Below are 25,429 nucleotides of genomic sequence, written 5' to 3'. Positions count from 1 at the left end.
TCGCGTCCTTTCGGAATGACAGAAACTTATCACCGTGGCTCTCAACACAGGTTCTCCATGCTTACATTTCTACTTTCGTCAGCGCCATACCCGTGGGGTTCACAAAACACAAACGTATGAGACCTGCATCAACAGCGGTCCTGAGTATTAAACATACCAAACAGTGTTACGACCATCTCGCCCACTCACTAAGGCCAATGGGCCTGAGTTGTTCCAACTAAAGTACAAGCTGGTGTGACATAATTTATTTGTATATCAATATATTCACAAAACATACATTGATTTTAATGTATAGAGATCATCAACAGCAGTATGATATCGTAATACCTGAATCACATGCGAGAAACTGTATTGCGGTTTATGAGATAAAACCATTAGAAATATCTATCAATTGTACGATAATGAATATCATAACAGTGCGTTTATGAATCACTATCAAATAGTGATGTATCAAGGATTTCACGACTGCATACGTCCCTACTGAGACAACTGTCACAAACTCTTGCACATGTTCAGCTAAAACAGAGGTAAAATAGGGAATTGCATGAGACTTTATGTTCGGAAATGTCCTCCACACCAACTACGACAAGCTTTTAAAGCTTCACTGAGTCAATACAAAACAACCTTCACTGAATCTTTAAACGTTGCAGCCCAGAACAAATAAGCTTTGAACAAGAGTCGAAGGACCTTCGTTCAAGAGAAAGCACTGTACACACATCGGCACTGAAGGCACTGCATTAAATAATGTTACCAATGGAAAAGGAAATGTTGGCTGGTCCACATAGATCATTTACATCTTTCAAAAAAATGAATTATAAATATTACATACAGAACTTGTAACGTGTATATGTCAAAAAAAATCACAGAGAGTGATTTGTGTCATTGCACTGGCAATTATATAAAAATATATCTATATATACAAGTAGGGGTATAACTCATTGTATCACAGACGTTTTGCATCTAAACAACCATGTTGTATTTTAACGCACACACAAGACATAGCGTAAAAGGTGAACATATTGCCAGTATATTGAACATTAGTACATTGGTTCGTGCTTTGGTTCGTGCTGATTGGCCAGTTAATGGCGATTGTCTCATTTTATCACTTTTTGTGAATAATCATTGTTAACATTTCAAATAAATGTACGGTATATAATGCAAAACACCAGATAATTTACATTTAATTTTTTTCCAAAGGAACGTTTGAAAACTGCCCGTTAACTGTCCCAAACATTTCCAAACACTCACGCTACCTTTACGTTCACACGCGTATCATAATCCGGTAAGCAGTGATCGAACATTCGGTATTTGGTACGTACTTGATTTTACGTTTCCTTATCGATAAAGCTCACACCTGACTTACAGGCGCCATGACATTTGCCTATACACCTTTCAACAGTTCTTCAGGTCGCATCATGACGCTCTCGTTTCAGAGTGTTATAACTGGTTTCCCGAAGGAATTGTTCCGTTCTCTATATAATCGTGCAAGATTTTGACTTGTTCTCATTTGAAGATGGGGTTTGGGACCTATTTTCCTTACTGGAGGCAGGAGCAGGAGAGCTGGCTGGGTTGGGGTCAGGCGCTGGGGTTGGGGCGGGAGCTGGGGCTGGGGCGGGGGAGACCTTGTCATTGGTTTTTGAAGGCTTGCTTGACTGTGTTTTTGGATTGGTACTGTTGTCTGATGCAGATGTTTTTGGTTTCTTATCTTCTGATTTAGGTGTACCGTTATCTGTTAGTGCTGGAACATAGTTGTTGATTTTGCCAACCATTTCTTCGAACTCCTTGCCTGTCCATTTCTCCTGTACACTTTCGTCCTTGGAGAAGTTGATGTAAAGAAGCTGCGTGAACACCATGCTCATGGGACCGGAAGGCGGCCATGTTATCTTCTCCAGTAACAGAGGAACTATTGGCTTCTTCAGGGCATCAGCCAGACTGACTTCCCTCCTGCAGTTGGCGGACAAGGCATACTTGGTGGTTATACAGCTGAGTATGACCCTGCAGCCCCGCACTCCACGGTCGATCTTGTCGTAGAGGGAGTCCCCACCTCCCATCTGGTGAATGTCCATCCAACAGGAGTAGCCGAGGCTGGTGAGACGCCGGTAGAGGAGCATGATCTGTTTCTGTTTGCCCCACTGGTAAGAGATGAACACGTCAGGGGACAAGGCAGCCACCTACAACGAAAAGACAGATTAGATGAAAACCACATAATATTATGATACAATATGTGCTGCCAGGTTCTTACTGGACTAGGTCAACGCTTGGAAAGGGTCCATAACCTAAATATATAGAATTGGGAAGACAAATGTATCACCTCTGTTGACACTGTAGTTTGAGGCTTCTCTCCTTTGTTGTCTGTCTTCTTCTTCTTGTCTATCTTGATCTCTTCAACAACAGGGGTCCACCACTGTTTATATTCTGAAAATGATTTCGTAACACTATGTACTTTGAAAGAAATTTTACCACGCTCCGAAATGTCCGAAACGTACAGTAGGTAGGTGTTTTAGGCCGCTAAGTAACTTACCTTTCATGACCTTGGCCTCGTCTGGGACGATGCCGTTGTAGTTGAGCTGCATCAGAAGCTCCTGAAACTTGGCTGCTGACCAGTATCTGTCATCCCCGGTCTCCTCTCCTGGGCGAGTGAAGAAGCGGATGAACAGGTACTCGCTGAAGATGGGGCCCATGGAACCAGCGGGGGGCCATGTCTGTTTCTCCATCAAGAGGGGGATTATAGGACGTCCCATGCTCACCGACAGATTCACCTGAGATAAATCAAGAATCGTGCGTCTATTCTCCCACTTGTGCTCTGTGCATCATACTAAAACAATGCGTTTTGTTTTTGATTGGTGTGTGGGCCTTTTTGAATTGGTTTATTCAACTCACCTCTCTGTTACAGTTGGGCGATTTTGCATATTTCTCCGTCACACAGCTGATGATCACTTTGGAGCCCCGGATTCCCTGGTCAATCTTCTCAAACAGCTTGTCTCCTCCTCCCATCTGACCAATGTCCATCCAGCATTCGTAGCCCGCCATCTCCAGGTGGCGCTTCAGCAACTTAACCTCGTTCTGGATTCCCCACTGATAGCTGATGAAGACCTCTGGAGGGGACGCATACTCGAACGGTTCATCTTCCACAACAGTCTCTGCGGAGAGCAAGAGTGCACACTCAGGAATATTGTAATACGTAGGAATTGTTTCACATCATTTTTTGTCATATGATTTTCAAACTTTAAGAAAGGGACATTCGGCATGATCTTTCTTGAGATGTAAATGTCGTTTTCTGATCGGCTGAGCGCTCTGCTAGTATTTTCATTATAACATTTCTGTGTACCCCGCTGGCAATGCCAAACTCATTCGGTACTTTGTGGTAGCAATTCTTTATCTCGAATAATATCAAATCACGTATGATGCACGGAAGTTACCAATGTTTTGCAAATTCAAATCGAGGGAGATCACTCTAAATCTAATTTTACAGCATCTGTATTATATATTATAGCAGCAGGTTACCTGCCATCTTCATGGCATTCTCCACAATGGAGGCTGCATTCATTCGGTTCATCACGTGTGTTGTACGGAAGTTACCAATGTTTTGCGAATGCACACAAAGGGAGATCACTCTAAATCTAATTTTATAGCGTCTGTATTATATATCATAGCAGCAGGTTACCTGCCATCTTCATGGCATTCTCCACAATGGAGGCCGCATCCATCCGGTTCATCTCTTGCAGAGCCGTCAACACAGCATACGAGGCCTCGCTGGTTTTACGGGTGGCGTACCACTCATTCAGCATGGCCATACAGGGGTCATGTTGCTGGGCCCAGCCTCGGATGTCGTCGTTGCTATAACCCAGGCGAGTTGACAGTAGCCTCCAGTCGTGGTCCCCCTTGGGGTTGAGAAGCTTGGACACATCTCGAGACCAGAAGGGAGCATGGCTCAAGGTCTGGAAGATATCCATAATCGGTATAAAAACAAAGCCTTTCAATAAAAATAAACTTTTATAAACAACAACGCTTTGGATATCTTTTCCAGACGAAAATGGCATTTTGTCATACCTTACCTAATCAGAATATCGTGAGACTACAGACCTCTTTTAGTTAGCTATAAATGCCAGCTATAACGAGTGTTGTTACAATCCCTCACCTTCCCATCTATTTCTTCCACCTTGGCCACGGTTTCGTCCACCGTCTCCTCCAGAGTATCAATTTTCTTTCCCTGAGTTTTCACGTCCTTCTTCACTGTCTTTATTTCCTTCTTCTGCTTGTCTACCTCCTTCGTGACGACCTTGACATTTTTCTGAGTAACCGTGACCTTGGAGTCGAGTTCCTGCACATCGTCCTGTGTGTCTTTGATGTCTTCAGATAAGGCGGCCAGGCTTGTTGATGATAACAAAATATGAGTGCATACATTTAAATAGTCATATATCTTGAATCAATTTTATAAATCACAGATTATTGTTAGATTCACTGTTAAAACGGTAGTTGCCAACACGTCATGAATGTCAAGGTTAAACGAAGAACTGTCTTCCTGTTCCGTGAGCCCACTTGCAATACTTGCTTTTATTGTATGTTAGTGAAACATTTGGCGTAGGTAGCTATTTTGTATGCTTTTATACATACACGGCCATCATCATTAAGTAATCTCTCAGAACGTAAAAACATATTATTATAACGTGTGTTTAATAAATATACGTTATCGTCACGTTATGAAAATAGAAACCGGCGCCATATTCTCTGACAGGAATGGTCCTATAGACCTTTGCAAACTAAAATATGTATGCAGACAGGAGGTGAAGTTGGAACCGTATGACTGCAGTTAAAAAGTTTAACAAGGAAATAGCCAATGTATAATAACAAACAAGTTTTTCAGTAGAAATATCTCTAAAAAACTGTTCAGCATTAATAACGCATTTAATTGTAGCGCCCGTTATGCGTCGCATATGAGTACGCTGTCACTTTATACCTGTTGCCGTCCATCCTCGATATCTCCAAAGCATACGTTACAGTGAATCTCCACTATACCCTGGATGCATCTATGGCTCAGCCCGATGAATTTATTACCTCCCTTGGTTGGCTTTTTAGCCATTCAGGTGTCAATGCTGGGAAGTCGCGTGTAGCAGTCACAACTCACTTTCCCTTTTGTATTATCTAACCGATTACACTTAGCAACACACGCCATGCAGAGGTTCTCGGAAAGAGGTGGAAAGAGGGGTGCTTGCATAAGTTTTCAAAGTTTCGGACATGTCAATTTATCTGTATGATTTCCCCCAACTCTGAGTCAAACCTTCGCAGCATCGACCGCTATCTTTGTTGACACTGGCAAGCTCGGTTGTAACGGTGGTTTAGCTGATTGGCTACTGTGAGAATGCAGAGCCAGTAAAGGGAGGTAATAAAATTATCGGGCCGACCCGTAGATGCGTCCAGGATATAGTGGAGACTTATCGGAACGTATGCCTTGGAGATATCGAGGATGGTTGCCATTGAGAGCCGAAAGATCGTGTGTTCCTGCCTCGTTCCGAAAAAAGGGATTATCTTGACTCTATCTCTTATATCTTGACGCTTGCTCTTTTGTATGTTTATATACCTTATCTCGCTTTTGACATTAGCGTCAATTTTGTATGTTGCCTAATTAATAAAACTTTGCCTACCTCCTTCCTTCTATGATGTCTATTAAACCGTTGATGCCATCTTTGGTGTACTGAATCTGTGCCCTGGCTTTCACCTTCTCCAAATCAGCTCTGTGTTTGGCCAGAAGGGGGACATATTTCCCCCCAACGTTCCGCAAACCGTCCAGCACACACAGGAACAAGGTCTGCTCTTCGCGGCCTTTGAATATCTTCATGTACAGATCCAAAACCTCTTCAGCATATTTCTGAAATCGATATTTGTCAAGAGTAACATGCATTGCTTTGTATTCAAAATTTGCTTACAATAATGTTGGGTATTTATTGGTTGAGAATACCTCGCTGCTGTCTAGGAGAAGGCGTGGACACATTGAGCTGCATGGAACATCCATGATCATGGTATTTGGTTTCGTCCATACCTGTCACAAAGAACATTTCAGTGCATGTCTGCATTTCCGGTTTAAAGAGCTGTTCCTTTTCAGTAACCCAGATGATATTTTCGTCGGCTACTCTGAAGCTCCATTCTGTTTTGGATTTAAAAAACTATTTATTTTTCATGGGAACTTGATATTTTGTGAATTTCACACATTTTTATGCGGATATCGAAAAGATAATCCTATAAGTGGCATCGGAATGAGCATCTGTGAAACGATGACAGCATGACTTGTATCCATGAAGTCAGCTAGTCTGACCACCCGATCCCTTGAGTCGGTTTTACGACAAGCATCAGTTACCGAGACCCAATTCTTGTCCGGGTGTTCACGGATCAAAGGGCAGCCTACCATACAAATGGTGAACAAATAGTCAAAATTGAACTCATATACGCAAATAAATAAATAAATAAATAAATAAATAAATAAATAAATAAATAAATACATAAATAAATAAATAAATAAATAAATAAATAAATAAATAAATAAATAAATAAATAAAAAAGAGAAAAAAAGAAGAAAAAAAACAGAACAAAATAGGAACATATTCTTCAAAAACTGCAACAAGGTACTCAAAAACCGAAGCAAATGCATCTTTAAAGGTAAAGTTACCGTTTAAAATGGACGGCAGTCTTAGCACCCCGAAACGGCATAGAAATCGTCAACGATGTGAGGGGAAAGATAAAATGCATTTTTTTGTCGCTGTGAGTCTCATCTTGAAAATCCAACTCCGCTGTTGTGAGCTTCAAACCTATGTTCGTATGTCTCAGTGTCAGTCTTGCCATTCTGAAGAATGTGGTCCCTCGTTGGCCCGAAGAGGGTATGTACTTGTTGTCGACATGCCGAATGTTTCTCTTCAGTTTTGTAAAGAAAGTACTAGTATTCATTCCGTCACATTCATCGTATAATATATATTTAGGTGATTTAACCACCCACCTCTGATCTGACACCGACGTGCTTGATGACGTTCATGAGACAGGGTTTTACGAAGTCCGCCAGGTCTTTACTGTCCGCCAGCAGAGGCAGGAGTTTCCCAATCTTTTCTGGCTGTTGTTTGGCCACGTCTTCAAAAAGCATGAGTATTTGTGCAGCCGAAGTGTGATCCTTCTTTGCATCAGACCAAAGATCTTTTAAGTTTTGTTCCGTGAATACCTGCAAATTTGAATATCTCATTGTGATACTGGTACCACCTAGCTAGTCAGTGCTAGCAAGTTCTCATAGCATCGAATGAAGAAACAAAACAGACGCATTCTCCCTCGAGGTTTGCTATACACATTCACATATAGCTCTCTCTCTCTCTCTCTTTATCTTTCTCTCTCTCTCTCTCTCTCTCTGCGGTTCACGGTCCATTAATATTGTCGTTCTTGCCTTTACAATAGCTCACCTCAGGATGTTTTTTGGCGGCGGCTGCGAACAGTTGTAACATAAACGTCCTAGTCAAAGTATCCCCTCTGTCATGGTGTGCCATGAACTTCTGAAATGCTTTGTTGATGGGGCCAGGCTTCTCGGGGTAGATGGACACAAGTGGCTCTGGTAACATGCATATTAATACAGTAAATGTAAAACCCCAGCTTCGGAAAATAATCATTCTCTCTATTACCTACCGAATTCGTAACAAGCTTTGATAATTATTTTTGTTTGTTTGTTTGTTTGTTTGTTTTTGTTTGTTTTTTTGTTTAATTCGACGCACCTTCGGAAAACAACCAGCCATTGTTTAAGCGATATTTATTTCTCGCAAAAATCTAACCAACCTCACTGCAGTCTCACGTGACAGAGTAGTGATTGCTGCGTTTTTCAGATAGACCTACGAGAAAACTTTAAGAGTTTAAACGTACCGGAAGCTCACTTAGAACACACACCAACGCAGTGGTGAAATAGCATTATATATCACGAGACGTGACTTTTCTCTTGTTTCTGAGGAAGCGCACACATTCTTAAATAATTCTTCTTAATGTTTTACGTTGATACATACACATTCTTCTACAGCTGCGAGAGTACGCTTTATGACAATCCATATTTACATATCAAAGGGGCTGGATCTTTTGGTCTCCAAACGGTTTCGATGACGGTGCGTGGAGCCATACAACCCTTTCAAACAAGGAATCAATACGAAATAATGTCTTGCGTTTTAGGATCTTTTCTGAGTGAAACTAAATCATTTTAACAATGATATTCAATTAGATGTGTAGACTCGAATCTCGTAACATTTTTCTGCCCTGTGGTCGAGGTACTATGCTGGCTGGAGGCATGGAACTCTGGGTAGGAGAGTGCCGTAGTAGTTGGCGCCATCTATTAGCGAAGTGGCAAAAGGAAACAACTGTGCCTATTACTATTGTGTAAATCGGATCATTGAAACTCAGTGATCTCAGATGTGTACGTATATATACTGTTCTCCCCCGCCACGGATACAAATTTTTTTGTCTAAAGACGAAGCCATGAAGAGACCATTTTGAGTCGATATGTCGATCTATCTGTCGGTCTCACGAGTCCTATTTCAGGACTTTGGTAAATTTATCTTCAAGAGTTTTCATAAATTTGCAGTTACAATTATTGACACACTTATTCGTTTTCAAATGATTCCTGTACCAGTTTGTTGTATTTTGTTTCAGAAATATGAGGTCGCAGATTACTTACGAAGCATGTAGTACTTTTCATCCTCGAAATAACAGGAGATTAATTTGTCGACGTGTGGCGCCAACACTACTCCAGATTTGATGCATACATGTTGTAGCATGTTGCCGACCACCTCTCGGACAGATTCATCCTCGTGCCTCAGCAGGTCAATCAAATTTCCAAGCATGGGGACCGCCCACTCCACCTTGTTGATATCGTCCAGCTGTAAAACATTACGGGCAGGCGAAATTATACAACACAGACGGGTTCAACACAAGCACGCAGTTCTGAAAATATTGTCTCCCGAGTTGTCCGTAAACGTACAAGCATAGATATTAAGACACTGGCGCCAACATAAAGTGTGTGTTATTCAGAATGTGTAATTGCTTCACGGAATAGATGTTTGGTAGGATGCGGTTAACGATGATACCCTTAAAATCCGGGTTAGAATAGGACTTTGTTAACCATGCTTGACGATAGACGCGACAATCGGAATTGGGATGGGCGGCCTGATATGGTTGACATATGTCATCGTACCTAAGTCGAAGAGATGGATGCTCATGGTGTAATTCAGACTTTCTTGTCTAGACAGCATGGATATGATTATTTACAGACCGCCGTCAAATATCAGGAGCGATGTCGGGCGTTAAAACAAGCAGTAGCATCGAAAGGATTCCGGATTTTTCTGCTCCTGGATTAGTTAAACCAGGAGCAACACCAAAAAGACCTCTTGACCATTACAGTGAGAGGAAAACGTGATATCAGATATGTTTCCAACTTTTACCTTGCTTAGCACTTCCATGGTAACATCCGTGTAGATGCCGTAGAAGACGTTCCCAGGCTCTCCCGTGTGTGGGTGGTAGAAGTCCTTCTTGGCACACGTGTTAGAGATGGAGATCAAGACATTGTAGTCGTCCTGGGTTAGCAAGTTCCCGGCCCTATTCATACACGTACAATAGTTGAAATGTGTATGTCCCATGTAGTCCGTGCACTTGTAGACAACATACTTTAATATTTAAAGGTTACGCATATGTTAACAATTCAATGTCCGCTGTCATAAGTGAACGGAAGCTCTGTCAGATGTGTAGCTGTATTTTCATCAGAAGTTAACTGATCACGAGGGGGACATGGGTTGATGAGCCCGAAAGACTCCGGGAACACAAACAAAGATAGAGGGTACATCAACCTATGGGCCCCGAGGGACCAGTGAACAACGTATTTACCTTACCGAATACCTTAATGTTAAGTTTGAACTGTCTGAAGCATGGTTATCCGATCTAAGTGAGGAGTACCAGTGTTTGGCAATTAGCCAACACCTATAAAAACAAATTTAGAGTTATCCCACCTCTCACCGATTTGTATTCGCAAAACATCGGTAATTCCCGTTCATCATAAATGACCCAGTTATTCGAGATATAGAATTACTAACACGAAGTACCAAATGAAACCTCATAGTTGGGCGTTCCCAGCGGATAACATAATGATGACAAAAGAGTGCTCACTTATAAAAAAACCCAAAAAAAACCCAAAAAACAAAAAAAACCCTACATTTAAGTTTATAAGTGTAAGATAAGTAATTGAGATAAATATACATGTCATCAGTATGAGGAAATAATAAGCTGATCGTGTGTAAAATGAGCTCAACAGATTGTTTATTTTTTTACTCAGCTGGACCCGAATTGCCGTTCCGCCAAAGCATAAGTCATAAGTCCATCGAAAAATATGTCTGAGCTGTGACAAGAATATGGAACAGAACGTTCTTCTGAAGTTTTTGGCTCATGTATAACATTTTTGACATTATACCAGTAGGCATTTTTGTCCATATATTTACACATTTTTCCTTTGAGTCCTGAAACTGAATATTCACATGAGGAATACGAAATACACGTGTATTAATTATTATATTTGTTTGATTGTATCTGAGCAATATTCCAGTAGCATGACCGTCTGTAGATGATCGACTAGTTAAGTTTTTAATTCGAGTTTAGTTTTACTCTTCTCTTAACAGTGCTACAGAAATATGGCTGCAGAAATATGCTACCGGAAATCGGTTTTACACATTGTACACATGTGGGGAAATCAAACTTTTGGCGTGACAAACGATTGCTTTAACCACGAGGTTAAATTACTGATCTGGATTCGATAATCCAGTGATTGGTATTATGGGGAACTGACTCATTTGGTCGCCTCTTACGACCAACATAGGTTCTTCAGTGCCTACTGTAAACCTTTCTTTAGATCCCGGGTCTAACCTGGAATCACCCAGATCTAACACGATTTACTTACTTTATTCCCTGAACAGCATGTGATGCTAGATATGATATCATTCCTGAAAAGTCAAAGTTTTCAAGCCAGGGGTAGCTGTCATCCTTCAGAGCCGTGTCAACCGCACGCAACACTTTCATTAACAAGCCCTTATCTTTCTGAAATGATCAAAACACATGTCTTTGAATGAACTAATTGTGATACGCTGCATCGGTTCTGTTTCAGTCTTCCAGCTATTAAATGAAAGATAGGTCTGTGACCGTATGCTGAACTAGCTTTTTGTCTGTAGGGTCGTCGGCTGTGTACAGTGTTCACCACTATTACTGAAGATCCAGTTCGATTCCAACAGGTGTGAAATCATTGTTTTTCTTTTTTGCATTATACAAAACCGTACAGGACCCAAAACAATTTGTTACATCCGCCACTTCGTTACATTCGCCAGTTCGTTACATTCGCCAGTTCGTTATATCTCCCAGATTGTTATATCTGCTAGTTCGTTATATCCGCTGGTTCGTTAGAAGAGTGTTCGGTATAAACATAGTTTACTGTATGTGTGTTTTAAGAGGAAGATGACAGGAGTCTCACCTTGGCATCAAACTCTATTGGGTCCACAACCTTATAGCCAACACTGTACATCGCATCGTTCTTCTTCTCCACAATACTCAAAACAAAGTTCACCATAGTAGTGTGGATTTTGTCCATGACACGCGCAATCCTGCAATCATCATCATCATCATCATCATCATCATCAAACATAAGCAGACAGCTCATCATTGAAAAGCAGACATTTATGGAAAATTCATATAACAGTGAAGAGCGTGGCATGTTTTCTGACGTCATTTCTTGAGATTCGAAAATGCCCTCAACTTGATGCAACATAAAGAAAGCATGCGATTCGTGTTGTTTATGTATCCAATAGTAACATACTGCTTAGTACACCATGACAAACAAATCCAGTCGTAAATATACTTATAAACGACCATTGTTTATCGAAGATGGATTCAACGGCAGATCGACTTACTTGAGCTGATCCAAGAACATTCCTGTAAACGATTCGTACTTGTCCAGGATCTCCTCGCGCTCCTCTGACTCGGCTACCTTCACTTGACCAATGCCTACAAAAATGGCCTTGGCTTCCGCGACATTATCCTGGAAAGACACGTCACAACATTTACAATGAAGTAGCCTTGGGTTCAATACAATAGCCATGAACTCCACTTGTCGTGGTCCATTCCTGACCTCGCCCCTTTCCGTAACTCCTATTCGGCTTGACCCGGAATAACAAGAGTTGGTCACCAATGGGTCACTAATGATGGTGGCCATAACTTTTACCTTGTAACATCGACCTTAAAACACCACTATTTAGGACCGTTCATAATTTAAGGCAACGAGGGGTGATGATAAATGTAAGGGGGGAGGGGGCATATTTCCCACTGTGTTCAGCGACCTAGCGGGGATCATTTTGTAAACCTGTACAGGGGGGTGAGGGGTGAGCAAATTTTGTACATAACAATATTATAGATTATAATTCTGATAGGGTGATCACTCCCGACAAATAGTGGATACTAAACGACCTTCCTTGTAATGCCATTTTCATTGCAAGTTTTAATCATTTAAGGTTTTTAATAAACCTTTCACAAGTTTATTAAAAGCCGGTCTCACCTTCCATTTGATGGCCTTTTCCCTCTCGTACAATGCTGTTTGAGCCGCCCGCAGGGTATTCACCTGCGGTACTGTGACGAGAGCCTTGATCAGTAGAATCAGGAGTGTTACATGTTCAGGCGTTCTGGAACATAATCAATTTTACCGTTGACCCGGTGACAAGGGGGAGATCAACGAGGTCCTCGCGCGCCACCACACTTAGTTAATGTTAAACAGATGACAGACACACACGATATCAGCTTAAAGTCAGTAGGCAAACGGTTGTTCAATTAAATGTCCAGTTTTACGGAGTTTGTGTTTATGAAAGGTGCTTTTGTCTGCGTCCACTCTTATGGAAATTGGACGAATAACGTCTTACTTTAGAAAAGTGTAACGTTCTGCACGAGTCTGCAGTTTCTAATCACTATAGATTAGACATGAACATCAGAGACATGAACATCGATCTACGTAATTGGGACACGATGACGTGTGTCAACGTAGTCAGCGAGCCTGACAATCCGCTACCGTTTCTCGCCTCGTACATCCAGAATTGATTGTTGACAACCAATTCTATACCGGATCTGCTGTAAAAGAAGATACTATACGATTTATAAGTGACATACCTGCCCATTGCTTTGACAAGAACATCCTCCACAATTGCATCCGCAAATTTGACACCCAATAAGCTGTGGTCTTTAGCTTGTTCCGCAATCTGTGTCAGCTTCTTGCATACACTCTCAAACATCTTCTCTCTGCCCTGGAAGTGCATGTATTTAGATAATGATAACGTGTGGTTGTAGACTCGTCACAGTATCGAGGTACGTAACAGTGAGTGAGTGAGTGTGTGTGTGTGTGTTTTACGCCGCACTCAGCAATATTTCAGCTATATAGCGGAGGTCTGTAAATAATCGAGTCTGAACCAGACAATACAGTGACCAACAACATGAGCATCGATCTGCGCAATTGGGAACCGATGACATATGTCAACCAAGTCAGCGAGTCTGACCACCTGATCCCGTTAGTCGCCTCTTACGACAAGCATAGTCACCTATTATGGCAAGCATGGGTTGCTGAAGGCCTGTTCTACTCCGGGACCTTCACGGGTCAGGTACGTAACAGGTGGCCGGGGATTTCATATAGTACTGATGTTAAAAGCATATCCTACCATAACTTGGTTGTGTTCGACGTCGTCGAAGAAGTCGCCGACAGCGTTCACCAACTCATGCACGGGCTTTCCAGCTTTCTTGTCAATAAGCTCAGCTGCAAAGTCCATGATTTCATTATAAAGGTCCTTAACATTTTTCGCTTCACTGCAATGACAAGTAAAAAATTATTACAGAAAGAAAACCCAGTGTTTGCAATACTAATGCCACTTGTACTAGTTACGGTACAAGACAAGTTTTCTAGGGTGTGCATAACTTTAGAAAAGCAAAACACTAAATAAAAGCTCACATCCATTTTACATTCAGCTAAATTGCAAGACAGATTTCTGTTTCCTGTGAAACGGTGAGTATATTTCAAATGGCGGATTCAGTGCAGCCTGTCATAGCGGATATTGCCATCGTAACTCATCAGATAACGGAAGGCGATGGTGCTCCATTGTCTCCTTTCTAACATTCAACCATCTTACAAAGTTAATGGTGCTTAAGGATATTTAACCGATTATGGCACTTAAGGTCGGAATAACAGGAAGATCAGTGTGTTGTTGAGAGATATATGGACCGCGGTAACTCATGGACCAGTGGATGTGTATTGTCCTTACGTCATAGCCTCAAATAGTCCGGAGAGTCCTTCTTTGATATAGTCCACGGCATCCGTGTCCTTTGGGAAGGACTTGTCCATCACGATCTCCTTCAGGTGAGACAGGAACTTCATGTACTCTGCCTTGTTTGTCACGCCCTGGAGCACGAGAAATACTCATACAGTCGTAGACATTTGGATGAATGTTTCAGCTCAGATTATTTATACCATTGAGTATTTCTTAACATGATATTCTTGGTTCTTACTTATATATCGTATGTCTTGAAGCAGGACAGAAAGAGCGTTCAAGTTCAAATATGAGGTCTCTTCAAGAATTTGGAAGGTGTAAAATAACATTTATACAACAAGCACATTTTACTGGGATGCATTGTACTGTATGTCGCCCACTCACTTGGAGTTACATGCTATCAAAGTATCTGGATAATCAGTAGTCACCTTAGAGTTACATGCTATCAAAGTGTCTGGATAATCAGTAGTCACCTTGGAGTTACATGCTATCAAAGTGTCTGGATATCCAGTCAGTTATAAAGTATGGATTTAAAATATTCACACGGAGTCGATTTCTGTCAAAGAGTGTTATGGAAAAGTTCACACCCTGGATAGCTAATCAGCCATAATACACACTCGTGTCACCCGCTCACCTGGAGAGGCATGCCATCAGAGTCACGTATGTCCCGTATGCACTAAATCACCCAGAACAGTTTGCTTTCAAAGTATATATACAGTAGCTACCTACTCAATACCAGTGGCTTGATATCAAAATGCATGAATCCATGTCCCGTATATACGACATCACCTGGAGAAGCTTGCTATGGAAGTGTCAGTATATCCGGCACTCGCCTATTTACATGGAACCCCTTCAATCAGAGCGCCTGGATGTTCCTGATTTGCCCGATCGCCCAGAGAGGCTTTCTATCAAAGCGTCTTTATGCCCCGTATTCTCCAACTCACGTTTAGTGGATTGCCATCAAAGTGCCTGGCTATCCAATCAGCCAGATCGCCCAGAGAGGCTTTCTATCAAAGCGTCTTTATGCCCCGTATTCTCCAACTCACGTTTAGTGGATTGCCATCAAAGTGCCTGGCTATCCAATCAGCCAGATCGCACATCATCTTTCGTTCTTCTTCCTTCCGATCATGGAAGCCAAATTTGAAATACATGTACAGATCCATGAAATCCGCCCTGTTGGCTACACATTGCTCGTCACTGGAAGTGAAACGACACATGATCTGGTTAAAACGCGCTGATTTCATTTCACGATCATTCCTCAACTATTGTGTACTTAATCCCTAATCAACGCCATACATGCACACTACACAGATTTAGCAAAGAAACAAGCATTCGTCCATGAAATCCTGGGAGTATTTAGTTGCGGCAGGTTATCACTGACAGTAGTTTATCGCATCTTGAAATAACAGCAACATCTTGTGCTATAACAAAAGTCCAGAGGAGCAAACTAATCAATGCATCGATTCCATATATGTAATGCTGACTACCTGAATCCATCCTCCAGGACATACGACATCTTGCCTCTGACTTCACTGGCGTAATCTTCATAGTCGATCTTCTCCTTCGTCTTGTACTCTTTCTTACACGCAGCCAAGATTTTCTTCACCTGATCGCCTTTCATTTTCTACAGGTGGTATGAAGGAATGATCAATCATTTCCTAGTTCTCAAATCATGGGATTGATGAACCTTCCGGATTTAATCAACGTTTAGCGATATTTCAATAATATTAAATGGTGACACCACTGATAGTAACAGGCACATTGTACCCAAATAGTAGTCTAACTTTGGTTCTTTAATTTGATAAATAAACAGTTGTAATTTGATTATCCTTCCGATTCCTTATGGTTAATACATATGCATATACTGCTTGTCTTGAAACCTCGCCTATCTTAAGACAAAATCGTGTTTCAGAACATTCACACTTTGAACAATCTGAACATATTTTTCTCCAAATTCAAAATCAAAACTCAGAGTTCAAATATTAACAGTCTAACTAGCACCATGGGTAAAACCAGCAGAGGAAATACCGCTGTTTATGTTTAACATTATATCATTTTCAGTTAATGAAAGTAAATATAATGTCAACTCCACATTATCAGCTGAACTGATTCGAGTAGACGTCAAAACTAAAATACAGGTGAAAACCATTTTTTCGATAAACCAGTAGTAGTGTTTGTAATGTTTCTTTCAAATATGTTCTTCCACCTCAGTATACCTTTTATGAAACATTCTACCGATCTCTTTAGTTATAAATCAATGCAAATAATTAGTTCCACACTCACATGGCAGTACTCTTGAAAGCCGCTGACACCATACACTTCGGAGATGAGTTTCAGGTGCGTGGTTCCAGGGCCGGAGCCAGTCAGTTTCAGAACAAAGTCTAACAGTGGGTCGAAGAATTCTTTGGGTTTTCCTTGGTTTTCATCGATAATATACCTGTAGAGAAAGTCATCAACACACCCTAATGATATGTGAAAATACTGAAGGCATTCTGGGAGACGTCTTGTGACACATAGTATAGACGCAGCTGATGCACATACATACATACATACATACATACATACATACATACATACATACATACATACATACATACATACATACATACATACATACATACATACATACATACATACATACATACATACATACATACATACATACATTCAAACAAACAATCACGATTCATGAACTTGTGAAATACATATTTGCCATGTTGTTTATGTGCGCATGGTGAGACTATCGACGGCGTTTCGTATAGCTGACATGTCCTTGGCTTAGTGTGTCCTTCTGGAACTGGTTAAGGAAGGCAACAGAATCGTACGTGATGCAGGTCGAGATGTTGTCGAAGGCGGTCTTTGCCATGGATCCTGCATGCGAGTCCTCTGTTGGGAAGTCCGCTACACACACCTTCCCCTGCAGGACGCTTAGGGCGTTCAGGACCATCTTCTTGTCTACCGTTCCCTCCATATTCTCGTATGACCAGGACCTCAGCTCATCCTCCATCTTCTCCTCCAGGGCCTCCGTGCCCTTTTTCAGGTCATACTTCTTAATGATGGCGTCCATGGCGCGACCTGGAACAGATGTGTGAACGTCTATCTAGAATTATTTACCCTAGTGACTGAGTGGGTTTGGTTTTATGATGCTTTTGAAATATATTCCAGCACAGTCGTGGCTGGGGTCCCCAGAAATGTTCTTCACATACTGTACCCATATGGAGAATCAAACCTGTCTTCTACGTGACGAGCGAACGCTTCACCTAGAAGCCCCAGCCTCTACTACTGTTGCAGTGCGAGATGCCTACAGTAGTTCAAGCATCACCAGGGGCTCATTAAAGCGTTTGTGCTATGCCTCACTTCGGGCTTTTCTCCCACATGAAGCAGATCGGCCTTCCTATAGCTGAAATATTGTTTAACCCAACTTAGTCAGTCTGTCTCGACCTGTAACTGACCCAGAGGAGCGCTATGTCGGTTCTGATCAAATGCGGATCTCTTGAACAGGTATACTGAATCTTCAGAGCAATAGTATATTTGGAAAGGGACTTAACTCTTAATTCTCCGTAGTACTCGCTTCTGTAGATATGTGTTAGATGGGTCGAATAAATTTTTGTTTAACTAACCTGTTTGGTCTTTCAGTAAAAGTCAATGCACGTGTACATGGGGAAAACACTGAGATTGATTTTTGACAGTAGTCAATGACAAACATGCAAAGATCTATGGTTGCCAAGCACTGTTTATACAAGCGAGCGTGGATGGATGGATCTCTTCTCATTAATTTATCTATTTATATTTCATATTTTGTATTGCAGCAATCGTATAGGTAAGACTGATTAGAGTCACACATCGATAGACACATACTACAATAATCTCACGAAACATGTGACGTCATAAGTTGGCAATCTCCGGAAACCCACAGGAACTGTCCAATTTCCGTGTTGACACAAGGGGTGACAATATGTCGGAACAGCCATCAACTTGATTAATGTATAAGATTCTATTCTGAATGAACTTTTAGCTTTTCAAATGGCGGCAAACACTAGTTTAAGAGGGTGGGGCTAGAATTAGTCCCAAACAAGCTGTACGTAGCTGGTACTAAATGAATCGGTATTACACACAGTTCTAACTAACGGTGTGTTGGGCTAAGTGGGCTCGTGATGTTGATAATATCAATCACTGATTTGTCTGACCCAAACATAATTATTTATGGTCTATCGTCATACATCTGGGATATTGCTGAGTGCGGCATTTGACAATATAGTCCAGTAGAAATATATATAGTCCCGGACATTTCTGATAACAGGCCAAATTTGTGTTCAAATTGACCAGAAGGGTGTTACTGCTCCCCACAAAAAAACCCAAAGATAATCAGGATTGGGGAAATATATTTTTTGTGCATGGTTTTGGGGGCGGGGCCTGTTATCTTTTCACCAACATTTCAGGAATGGGCTTGTCATGACTGCATAGTTAATAGAATTTAATATATTTCTGGTTTATCCTGATAATGTTTTTTTCATTCCTGAAGTCTGCCTTTATACCAATTTAAAATCTTTTAATTATGTACCAATGTCAATATCAAATTCAAGAGAGGGTCAGTTTGTTCTGCTGTATATAATGAGGTCATAAATCTCAAGGTTTATGGTTAAATTATTTTCTATCATATACCATTCACAAAAAGTAGGGGATATTGGATTTACAGCATTGTTAAAATACAAATGATGAAGAAAAGGATGAAACAGATGCGGGACAGGAATTGATAGGGAAAAATTATTCCTCGTCACAATGCTTTGGCATTTCTAGTGGTATGCTTGCAGAATGGAATATCCCCTACTTCTATTTAATGGGAAATTTCATTAACCTGCTCTTTAATTCGATAAGACACAATCAACGACTCTGCAACATTTGAATGAGTTTAATACACAGTCTATTTTGGATAGTGTCATTCAACATTATAACTGACCTCTTTTTCACTGAGCTCAGTACTTGTCATCATAGCATGCATACTAGTAGCTGAAGGTAAGTTGAAGATATCCAGAGTTGAAATAACAAACTCGCAATGCAAAATATACACAAGTGCCCAGTCAGTCCACCTTAATCTTAATCAGCATACTCTTCACACGGCAGTGGTAATGGGTTTAAACAGTGACCCTTACATTTGCAGTGAACGCTACAGGAATTTCTTTTCTTTGAACACCTGCGTTTGGAACACAATCTTGAAGTTGAGCAAACACAACTAATGTCCTTGAGAAGACTGTCAGGAGCAGCAGGTTTATCTGTGATTGCTGCAACAATAGCGCCATCCACAGTTTGGAATACATATTCATGCAGTTTTGAGGTGAATCCATGTTGACACGTGGTTATGCACACGAAGTTACAGGCTCTGCTTGTTGGTGGAAGTTTCTCTACGGGTACAAATGTTCTGGATACAGCAAACAAATACCTCAGTTTATGCGTTCCTCATCAACAGTGTTATACAAAGTACTGGCAAATGTTTCACCTGCTACATGGATCATGTCTTTGGAGGCTGACACGCTTCCAAAAATAGATGCTTGATCTTTAAGTGAGTCTGTTGATTGGAGAAGCTTGAAGTGCTTCACCTTTCCAAGGCTGAACACAGAGGCAGTTGTATCGCAGGTTGATACGAAAGGCAGACGTTTACTCATGTCAATCCCAAGATTTTGTTTACACGTGTTTATAGATATAATTGATTCTTTGACTTCATGAATAGGTTTGTTGCAGGTTTACTCAGACAGATCAGTAACACCAAGACATCTGTGTCATCTGCATAAACAACTACTTCATCTGTGCTTTCAGCTATTGTGATAGCTTGCCCTTCAACAACATCAGCATCACCTTCTCCACCTGCATGTTCAATAGGTATTCCTTCTGCTGACAGATGTTCTGACAGCATTTAGATTGAAGCTTGCTTGTGTTTGACAGGAAACTCACTTTATCTCGAGGGACTGGAGTTGTGTTCTTCACTATTATGTCTGGTGAAGGTACCTTTTTCATTTTTCTCACCCTCTGCTCAGGCTCCTTGGTGGTCACGTTTTCATATGTGTCAAACACTACACAACAAGGTAAATTCTGTGTTGTTCTGTGTATGACACTATCAACATAGGTCTTGCCTATGTCAACAGTGGTATCTATCTTTGGCCATGGTATATGCTGGAGAAGTGCACATCCATCAATGACTACGCCCGGTGTTGTGGTGTGTGCTTCTTCTTTGTGGTAATGTGTCAGCAGATATTTGGCCAGGGCAGACTTTGGCCATTTTCTCATGGATCCATCATCATGGAAGAGAGCTGGTGACACTGCTGCAAGTTCAAATGAGAAGACATTTTGAGATGGGGGACCACTCACAAGAGTAATTGATAGGAATTCCTGATAGAGCTCCGTTGATGACATCTTACGCCGTGCTTCATCTGACAGGCGGACAGTCTTCTTCATGGTGGCAAATATGAATACTTGTGATGCCTTCTTCAACACAACATTTCCAAATGTCATCCCAGTCATATTTGATTGAATCTATTTTCCAATCTGAAATGCTTTATCAACATTCACTCTGTCTGCTGCAACAACTTTACTTGCAATATAGTTCATGTTATAAGAGCTAGCTTGAAAGTGTTGTGACTCCTCAGAAATGTCTGCATATCAGCAAAATCTTGTTTTATCTGCCCTGGGTTCATATCTCTGTGGTGGCCCACAATTAGTGACGATGTGTTGGTCATCAGTCGTAAAGCATCTGTGTACTGAGCCGCAACATTGTAAACAGACCCGCTTCTATAGGTATCGTCAAGCAAGAGCACACAGACAATCCTGAAGATACAACCTGCAGAATTTGGCATACTTGTTGTGCCCAGATGCTGCAAACAGGAGAAACATGCTTTCTGTTGCTTTCAGGTGTAACTGCCAGTTCCAGCTACTATAAACTTCCTTACAATGGAAACAAAGACCATGAACATTAGCAGCTTACTTGTCAGTGAGAGCAATTTTCTCTGTTCCTTCAGTTCAAGCAGTTGCACAAGAACCTGATTCAATGTTTCGTCTGTATCTAGGGTGTCTAGATCTCACTTGAACATTTCTTGTTGAAGCTACCTTAGATGATCTGCTGTCTCCTTAGAAATGATTGAATGTTCTTCGGATTGCCTGATTCCAGTAGTGTAACATGGAGTGCTGCATCAGTCAAAAGACATGCTCTCTGGGTCTTGGAATAGGACTTGCCTTCAAACGGTAGCCCAACGTTCATCCAAACCACTGTCCTCCATACACTGTCCTCCATACATTAGCACCCAGCACCTAGAAAAGACATTAGTTGATGGAATCATCCAAGCCTTAACTGCACATGAGAAAAACTCATCAGGGTTGTCAGTCTTGATTCTGTAGCCTTTGGAATAGAGAGGCTGATCAAACATTGTCCAAGTTTTATTCTCTGAGCTCAACAACTTCATGGTGCGGTACACTGCCTCATTTGTTTGTGGATTCAAGGGTATTATCTGATTGTAGGTGACTGATGTGCAGATGCAGTGATCTCTTGCAATCTCAGACATAAAGCCTTGCCAGTTAGGTGATGAACTGTTGTAAAGACTTGATAGGAGCCACATTGAATCCATGTGAAGGAATTTACAAACTGAAATGTTTACCTGTGGTAATTCTGAAAATTTCACATCAGCCATAAGATTTTATGATGGTTGCTTGTATGAATGCACCAAATTTCCAAAGTTTCCAGCTAAAAGGAAACCAGATGGCGACGCCTTTCTTCTATGTATCTGCATAGGACTTTGGTGAGCTGGAGGGTGAGCTTGAGTTTGACATGTCACAATGCCCATAACATGTGTTGATTGGTGTCCATACAATGTGTCCTCGTTATAACTTGTCAGCGACCACAGACAATAGCCAGATGAGACTTCTCTTTCTCATGCTTTTTCAAAATCTAACACTTGGTCATAAGAGACACTCAGCCCAAGGGTAGCCAGGAGATCTAAGGCAACGCGGGACCGTGTTGTTTGATGGACAAATAGTCCAGCAGATAAGAGCAGCGGGGAGACAAATGACTGCTGAGAAGTTTGCATGAGTATGTGGCATACAGAAACAATCAAGATCCTTTGTCTTAGGCAGGCAGATGGACTTCTGGGTTTATATTCTGCATGAGAAGTGTGAAGAACTGTGAGAAGTAGATGTGGAACCTGTTTTTCGAGATGATCAATATCAATTTCACCTGGTTGGGGATACACATCTATGTTGGGTGCTATGTCCTTTAATTGCTTTTTGACAATATGTCCAACTGATTTGCCGAGATGAGATTTTCATTGCCTGTGTCATCAACATGTGATTCATGATATGATTCATGAAGTAGAGAGCATGCCTCATCTGTCAAGGTCACAACACTTGGTCCTCCCTCTACTTCTGGAATGGTGATCCTTGATCCAAAATACTGAATGAGGCGGCGTTTAAAATGCCTCAGGCTATAGGGTGAAACCCCAGTGGGCAGAACAGCAGCATTATGGTCTAACAGCGTGTACAGCTTTCCATTCTGCATACACCAGGAAGTGAAGGCAGTGTTCTGAATGTTTCTTGCTGAATCCTCAGATTGTGTCCTTGCTGCCCTTTCATGCTCCTATAAGAAACACTGCATGCAATGTCTGTGGTAGGTTACCTAAACTGCACAAATGTCACCAGCAACAATAATGCGAGCTTTAACATCTGCTGCCTTATCATCAGATCTTCTTCCACAGAGGTTGAGAAGGGTCTCCTTTTCCTGATAATTTCCACTTCGCTAATTGATGAATTTCTATGTGGATGTTTTTTAAGGTCTTCAAAATCGATCTCATTTGCACAAATAAGGCAATGAGTCCTGTAGCTAAAAGTACCGTTCCCTGATCTCAATATACATGACTGGTTATTTTCATTATTTTCTACTTTCTGAGCCTTAAGTATGTTTGATGGAACCGTGTATGTCTTTCTGCATTTTTCATGAACAAAGTTAATTTTATTTGACCGAAGAGCTGATTACAATGAATCATTACGAACAATCGATACTTTGAGCAGGGTGTTTACACCCTTTTCTCCTAATTTCACTTCTGAACCATTTTGACAAATGACACATGGAGATCGAAACACATCTTGGAGATCGAAACATATCTGTAAGTAAAATGAAAAATAAATTGAATGATGAACAATAATATGCATATTTGGACATGGCAAAACCTATTTGGTGACAAATTATTATTCAGGAAAGAAAGAACAATTTATTGCCTGAATATTAGATTAGAAATAGTAATGTGGTGTAATATTATATATTTTCCCAAAACATCTGCATGGAGTGAAAGATAAATTCCCAGTAAGCATATTATGACGTGTTAACTCACTTCCTGACAGAGTAAATAAAATAAGTTTAATCTTAAATTTAACCATAAACCTTTACAGGTTTTATAAGATTGAATTGTTTGTACGTCTTTTATACGTCAGTAAATTATCTCAAACTATTTGCATTGATATACCAAGTTTTGATGAATAATGCAATTCTTACACTTGAAATATGTTATTGAAATAGCACTTATTAATTGAACTTTCATTGATTAGATAGTTCATTTATGATAGCAACAAAACGCACTTTTGCCATTGATATTCTAAGACAAAGAACTTTTTGACATCTAAGGGGCTTTGATAGACACATAACTATAAAATGTTGTCAAAGTATTATCCGCAGTGTATGGCCTTGACCTATTCATCCAGCGCATGCTTTTTTCCCCTTGAAAAATGCCTAATTTGAGGATGAAATGTTTATTGATTAGGCAAACATAACTGATGTAGAATGTTAATAAGTGCTATGCATCTTGATCGGAGGTCATAATTGCATGCAAAAAACTACTAATGAAAAGTAAACATAGATGACTGCAGTCCATGTATAGTAACATCATGAAAAGCGATCTAGGAGTCTTTGGTATGGCAACAATGTATGTAAAAATAGCTCAGAACCTACTTCCCACTTTAATGTTATCATTTGTTTATTATAAGATGAAATTCTGTTTGGAGAACATGAACATTGATAGTTTGACACTGTCATCATGCCTCTGCTTAGTCATTGCTATGTCACCTTCATCTGTTTTTATTAAATATATGTCCATGCTTAACATGTGGATATTTATATGTTTTTGGTATTTTTTTGTCTTCAATTTTATTCATACATACTCAGATTTGGTCCACTCTGATAGTTGACAGCTGTCTGTTTACATAGTAACGGTACTATCTTCTTACAACTGCATTTGTGAAGTAAGCTGAAAACAAAACTTGAGTCCTTCTTTTGGACACCATAAAAAACTGATTTCCCCCATGCTTGATTTTTCTTGGATTTGTTCATATAACCAGGAGACACTAGAGATTGATTTTGTATAATAACTGTGTTGCTATCACAAATGTCCGGGTTAATATATAAGACGCCAATTTCTACTGGGCTAATAATCAAACGGATACTAGACATGTTCATTCACATATTTCGAGAATAATGTAGTCAGGCATTCCACTGTTGGCAAAGAGCGGTAGCCTACATGCATGACTGTCCTCGTCGTATGGGCAATGGACTTCTCTCTCTCATGAACTAGTGTGCCACATGTTTAACACTTATTGAACCTTATCACGCGGTGGTATTTCATCCAATGTTCAGTGTATCTAGAAATGCTCTGTGATTATAAAATCATGTATTGAAAACTGCAGTCGTCAACATGTTGATCGCGTCGTTCGTCGTTCACGTCGCTACATATACCCGCATTCACTTGACAACCTGAACATAATATAAGTGTCAGTTACCGTGAGGGAATTACACTATGATGTCAGTCTTACCTGGATGCTTGACTAGCTGGTGCACCTGTACATGGCAGTTGCCGTACACCGGTGTCTGGGGGTTTTGTTTCCCATGAATAGACGCAATTCGTATTGATCATTGCGACACACATTATGGGGGTTCGTCTCAAAAACATTGAGGTAATTTTAACACGACAGGGACTGAAATGAATATAGTGCTCTGAAACAGATGCATTAGTTTAATGTAAGCTAAACAGTTTTGTATACGGCCAAAATGTTCACTGGAAAAGCAAATA

The 25,429-nt window shown here is 40.7% G+C and overlaps 1 protein-coding gene across 1 annotated transcript; it reads right to left on the bottom strand.

The window, feature by feature from the left end:
* Positions 1–230: 230 nt before the first annotated feature.
* Positions 231–25,227, bottom strand: LOC137276948 (uncharacterized). Its single transcript, XM_067808602.1, has 23 exons — positions 25,173–25,227; positions 17,162–17,411; positions 16,620–16,773; positions 15,824–15,960; positions 15,383–15,533; positions 14,331–14,467; positions 13,734–13,878; positions 13,192–13,325; positions 12,590–12,713; positions 11,949–12,076; positions 11,513–11,642; positions 10,949–11,085; positions 9,447–9,600; positions 8,684–8,885; positions 7,434–7,579; positions 6,986–7,201; positions 5,643–5,866; positions 4,139–4,370; positions 3,665–3,938; positions 2,881–3,140; positions 2,522–2,759; positions 2,312–2,415; positions 231–2,171 (listed from the first exon to the last, which is right to left on the bottom strand). Exons 2-23 carry the CDS (start codon positions 17,401–17,403, stop codon positions 1,473–1,475), a joined length of 4,368 nt encoding a protein of 1,455 aa, XP_067664703.1. The 5' UTR covers positions 17,404–17,411; positions 25,173–25,227; the 3' UTR covers positions 231–1,472.
* Positions 25,228–25,429: the final 202 nt, after the last annotated feature.

The sequence above is a fragment of the Haliotis asinina genome, chromosome 3 (assembly GCF_037392515.1).
Source record: "Haliotis asinina isolate JCU_RB_2024 chromosome 3, JCU_Hal_asi_v2, whole genome shotgun sequence".
Classification (NCBI taxonomy): Eukaryota; Metazoa; Mollusca; class Gastropoda; order Lepetellida; family Haliotidae; genus Haliotis; species Haliotis asinina.
Note: the sequence above shows the minus strand (reverse complement) of the source record. Positions and strands in the feature narration are given on the sequence as shown.